This window comes from Cynara cardunculus (genome assembly GCF_001531365.2).
Source record: "Cynara cardunculus var. scolymus isolate 2C chromosome LG 11, CcrdV1, whole genome shotgun sequence".
Lineage (NCBI taxonomy): Eukaryota > Viridiplantae > Streptophyta > Magnoliopsida > Asterales > Asteraceae > Cynara > Cynara cardunculus.
Window position 1 is genome coordinate 19594705 of NC_037538.1, and position 5472 is coordinate 19600176.

The 5472-nt window shown below is 37.1% G+C and overlaps 1 protein-coding gene across 1 annotated transcript; it reads left to right on the forward strand.

Annotated features, from left to right (window-relative positions):
- Window positions 1-427: 427 nt before the first annotated feature.
- LOC112521809 (ubiquitin carboxyl-terminal hydrolase 20-like) lies at window positions 428-4515 on the forward strand. The gene is made up of 8 exons (XM_025130799.1): window positions 428-907; window positions 1000-1147; window positions 1554-1664; window positions 1771-1943; window positions 2038-2376; window positions 2685-2807; window positions 3278-3869; window positions 4206-4515. The coding sequence occupies exons 1-8, from the start codon at window positions 428-430 to the stop codon at window positions 4505-4507; spliced, it is 2268 nt and encodes a 755-aa protein (XP_024986567.1). The 3' UTR covers window positions 4508-4515.
- Window positions 4516-5472: the final 957 nt, after the last annotated feature.

A 5472-nucleotide genomic window follows, 5' to 3' on the forward strand; every position in this document is an offset into this window, starting at 1 on the left:
TCGTATGCAACAATTTACCCGGTAAGCGCTAACCGTGCTAAGAGTTGTCATCCTCACTTACTAGGTAAGACTCTCGGTCCCTGACTTTGCCCTTACCGGGTAAGATTCTTGGTCTTCATCATATTCCTCCGATAAGATAATGTGACTTGATAAATACTTATCTGGTTAAGTGTTTGGTAAGCAAAATTAAAACAAAATAACAATCACAATGATAAAACTGTAATTGGTTTGAAAGTGGGGTACCAAAAATGTAATTTACTCTTTAATTAATATTTTCCTGACAGTTGAGAGTCAATGACGTGTCTCCCGCCCCTCTGACTCGAAACTGAGTGCTAATATTTTGAAATGGCGGCTGAATTTTCCCTCGAATTTTAAAAATCCCCAAAATGGTTGTTACCAATTTCAAACCCTAATTCTAAATTCTTCCATGTCAGAATCCGTTGATTTCTACCCAACTAATGTGATTGAATCTTCGAGTTCTGCCGGGAGTATGCCTCTTCCGCCTCCGCTTACACAAACCCTAGATCAAGACTTGAGCTTTTGCCGCCAGAAAGTGGATGATCACGCTGGTGCACGTAAACGTGTGTTGTTTGATGAAATGGCACAACGACCATTGGAGACCAATCTAACGGAATCAGGATCACATCCCGATGAAGAACACATCGAGCCATCAGGATTTCCCGAAGGATTTGAGGAACTATTATTATCTTCTTTGACTGGTGAAGATAATGTTATTTCACAGCCGTCAGGTCCTTTCATCGTCGATGATGATACTAATAATCATGTAGACGAGACCAAAGAGTGGATTTCGTATGATCGAAGTGATACTGAGGTCGACAAACCGTTGCATTTAGTTGCGTCGGGTTCTTCGAGTTGGTACAACGAGGTTAAGAGGCCGCCATTGGTGGTATGTCCGTTTCTAACTCCGACCCATGAGAATCACAATATTTACAATTTGGATCAGTACGACTACATTCATTTGAACTCCAAGTTTTGCAGGGTGCAGGGCTTGTCAATCTGGGGAATACTTGCTTTCTTAATGCTGTTCTTCAGTGCTTCACCCACACCGTTTCACTTATTCAGGGCCTCTATTCATATTCTCATGCGACGCCTTGTGATTGTAAGTCCTTCAGCCTGACTTCTTCATGTTCTTCTTCAGTAGTGGTTTAATTTTTTTTAACCATTTGACATGTAGTTTTGCTGCTAAATAACTAGTATATGTTAAAATGCAAGAACACTAAAATATTCAAAAGTGATTGTTCCTTAAGCAATTTATAATGGTCATTGTACTGCAAACCTACAAGAGTGATGGATAAGTCGCTCCTTCCAGCTTACTTTAGTGTTCTTTTTGCTTTTTAGGAGGTCCAATAGTTGGTTTGTGATAAAACTAGAATTACGATGGTTGGGAAAATCATTCACTCTTTTCTTCAAGTTGGTTTATTTGGCATGCCATGGCAGTTATATCAATTATGTAGACATGAGAATGCCTGTTTATGGATGTAGTATGTCACTTTACCATATGTGGCCAATGGTTTGAAAGTGAAAATTTGCAGGTAACAATGAGCGGTTCTGCTTGTTCTGTGCTTTGTGGGAGCACATCGATCTTTCATTATTGTCCATGAGAAAAATAGTCTCCCCGCTGAAATTTGTTGACAATTTGGGCTGTATCCTTTGGGTTTTTGCAAGTTAAATGTTGTTTTATGATACTAATTGCATTTTCTCCCTTGTTCTTCTAGTACATATGTAATCCTTTGACTTCTGAACTATAAGATTTCTCATCTTCATTCCAGAGATATCAACAAGAAGATGCTCATGAATTTCTGCAATGCTTTCTGGATAGATTGGAAAGTTCTTGTAGCTTTTTAAAGGCAAAGGATGTTCGTTTTTCCTCACAAAATGATAATTTAGCTAAGCAAGTTTTTGGTGGTCGTGTTGTTAGCAAAGTAAGAATTCAGTGAGTGATAAATTTTCTCATATTTTAAATTTCATTACAAGAATTATAACCGAGCTTTTTCCTATTGGTATCTGAATTTTCAGCTAAGGTGTTGCAACTGCAATCACTGTTCTGACACTTATGAGCCTTCAGTTGACCTGAGTTTGGAGATAGAGGATGCAAATAATATTTCAACAGCTCTTGAGTCATTTACGAAAGTTGAGCACCTTGGAGATGAAGAGATAAAGTTTACATGTGAGAATTGTAACCAGAAGGTGTCTGTTGATAAGCAGCTTGTGCTGGATCAGACCCCTTCCGTGTGCACTTTACATTTAAAGAGATTCAAGAACGATGGCTGTTATGTAGAGAAAATAGATAAGCATGTGGAGTTTCCTCTGGAGTTGGACTTGCAACCTTACACTTACAACAGTCAAGCTTCTAATGTGAGTAATTTCTTGTAAATATAGTTGCTGGTATTATTTATATTTTGTCAATGGTTCAAATGCAAAGCATATCAAAGAACTCAACATCTATTAACCGCATGCAATTCTTGGGTGCTACCATTAGCTTAGCGATTGTTCTAACAAATGCGGGAACAATGGCATAGCTTAGCTCGGCGTTAGTGTTCAAGATGCATTTTCAGTTCTATTGGTAATTACTGAGTTTGGCTTTTGAAAATAATTTTAAACCTGTGTCATTTCTGTAAAAATATATGGAATCTCACTTGCTTACCTACTTTCTTTTCATTCAGGTGGATCTGAAATATGACCTATATGCAGTAGTTGTACATGCGACATTTACATCTACATGTGGTCATTATTATTGTTACATTCGTTCTGCACCTGACACATGGAACAAGTTTGATGATTCAAAGGTAAACTATGATATTTGAATCTTGTTCTTTGTTCTTTGACAGTGTGTTTGGTAGTAGGGACAGGACAACATATGACAGGTTAAAAAACTTGTTGTACCATATTTGACGACATTTGTACCGGTAGCAGATGGAACTGAGTGCCAGCCACCAAAATAGGTGGAACAAGAATTAGGGAGCAGTTAAAAGATTGGTAAATTATTACACTACCTATGTCAAATTAAAACTTACACCTTCCGCAATTCTCTTACTCGCCTGCCTCACATCTGGCACATCCAGTTCTGTTCAGTCATGTTCACACCTGATGGTTCATCTTGACATGTATATTTCAAGAATTTTGGTCATTTGGTCTTTTGCTTTAAAAATTTGGTATATTTCAAGATTTTTTGTTTTATTTTGTTAAATCAATATGCTTCCTTACGACACAGCTGATTATTTTGAATTGGAATTTAAGTAATGATTACCATCTATAGGTTACAAAGGTCTCCGAAGGACATGTGCTCTCAGAGGAAGCATACATTCTCTTCTACGCAAGGCAGGGCACACCTTCATTATCAAACTTCATGGAAACATATAAGTTGTCCATGGATCGACCTTTATCCAATAATTCACCCAAATCAGTATTGGACAACGTGGATCATCATTGCGCATCTCCATATGCATCAAATTACCATTCTCATAGCATCATTGATACGCGCAAAGCTGGCCATTCTCCAGAATCTTTTGATAGATCAAAATATGAGAGAGTCGAGGCTACTGGATCTAAAGATCCTCCACAAACTTACACACCAATTCCACTTGAGGCAAGCAATTCCTCTGCTCCACCTGCTTTTAAAGAGTGCATCTATAGCCATAGGCTAGAAGTTCGAAGCAATGTTGGTATGAGACAGGACAGGTGTGAGGTTACTGGTTCAAAAGATGATCAAGATGGAGTTTTCACTGCACCACTTCCCAGACCAAGCTATCCGTCTGAAGGAAAAACCATGTTTGATATTGACAATGTATCCTCTCCATCAACACCACTAAGATCTCCTGGCATTGATGTTTCTGATGACAAGGATTCAGGTAATTTAAACTGCTGATTTTGTTCTAAAATCACTGCTTTCCTTTTCTTTCTATCATATTGCAAAAGTATTTTGCCCAAAAATTATGGTTTTATTTAATGACCTTTTTTAACCAAAACCCAAATTAAACTAAAATAAACCACCCATCTGGAGGTGGGGTGTATCTAGACCTGAGAAGAGTAGAGCGGTTGTTTTTGTGAATACCTCTGACTTGTGCAAAGTGTGCAATGACCCCTTTTAACCGTTTTTGGCTATTCAAATCTTATAAAAAAGTTGTGTTATTGTAAATATTTTGAAGTCATACAACTAACTCGACAAACTGTGTTGTGCTACACAGAAGTGGTTTTTGCACCCAAGTTGGAGCAATTAAAATTGGTGGAGAGAACGCTTTGTAAAAGGCCACGAAACAAGGATGTCGTTGATGATACAGCAAAACGAGAAGCTTTGAAACAGTGCAGGAAGATGCCTGGGGCAAGAGGAAGCTTATTAATGGCTGCACTGGATGCATCTTTGAAGAATGAAGGTTCAGTGCACAAAAGAAGCAAGAAAATAGTATCATCCCCAAGGAAGAACGGTAAGCACACGAAACATCATCGCAAATTAATCTCACGTAAATTGACTACTTCTAGTTTTTGGTAATGGGATTTAGGAAAATAGGATGAGTACATACAACTTAAATGTTTTGAGTTAGATTTTTGTTGATTTTCTCACTGTGTGGGGGATCTATTGAGGTCTTCAAGTAAAACCTTGCTGTTCATACTAGTCTTTCAGAAATCTGGGTATCCTTTAAAATTTGGAGTAATGAACAAGTGTTTGGAAGGCATACCAACAAGTTGCATAGTACAAATGGTTTTGGTTAGGGTGCTCATTTCTGCACTGCAATAAACTGTGCAGTTTAGAACTTTTACAGTGCGGTTTACGGTTTGTATCTTTCTTCATTCCAAACTGCAATAAACTGTGCAGTTTAGAACTTTATACGGTTTTTATGGTATTTATACTCGAATGAAGCACGTAAGGTGTTGTAGGAGAAAAAGAGTTTGCAAAACACATGCATTTCGTTACCAAAGAGCAAGTATGAGTGAGCTATCGAGGGGAGTTTGTTAGTCATATTTATGAACTTACTTTCTAGTGTTTTTTAAATATTCTACGGGAGTTGATTTTAATTAAAAACTCATTTAAGGTAATTTACCAAAATGACCCTTGTTTAACATTAGGAGCTAAGAGAGTTCATTTAAGTAGAACTATTTAAGCATATAACCTTAAATGAGATTTCAATTAATCCATGACCTTCTTATGAGTATGAGCCTATTTATTTATTTGAATTCAATTAATCCATGACCTTCTTATGAGTATGAGCCTATTTATTTATTTGAATTCAATTAATCCATGACCTTCTTATGAGTATGAGCCTATTTATTTATTTGAATAGGTCAGGAGGTCATGAATTTAATTAAAAACTCATGATTTTTGACCTATTAAAGAAAAATGGCTAACACACTAATGAAAAAGTCATGAATTTAATTAAAATTTCATATAAGGTTATATGCTCGAACGTGGTTGGGTTTTCATGAGAATGAAAGTTATACTGAGAAGGGATCTCCGCC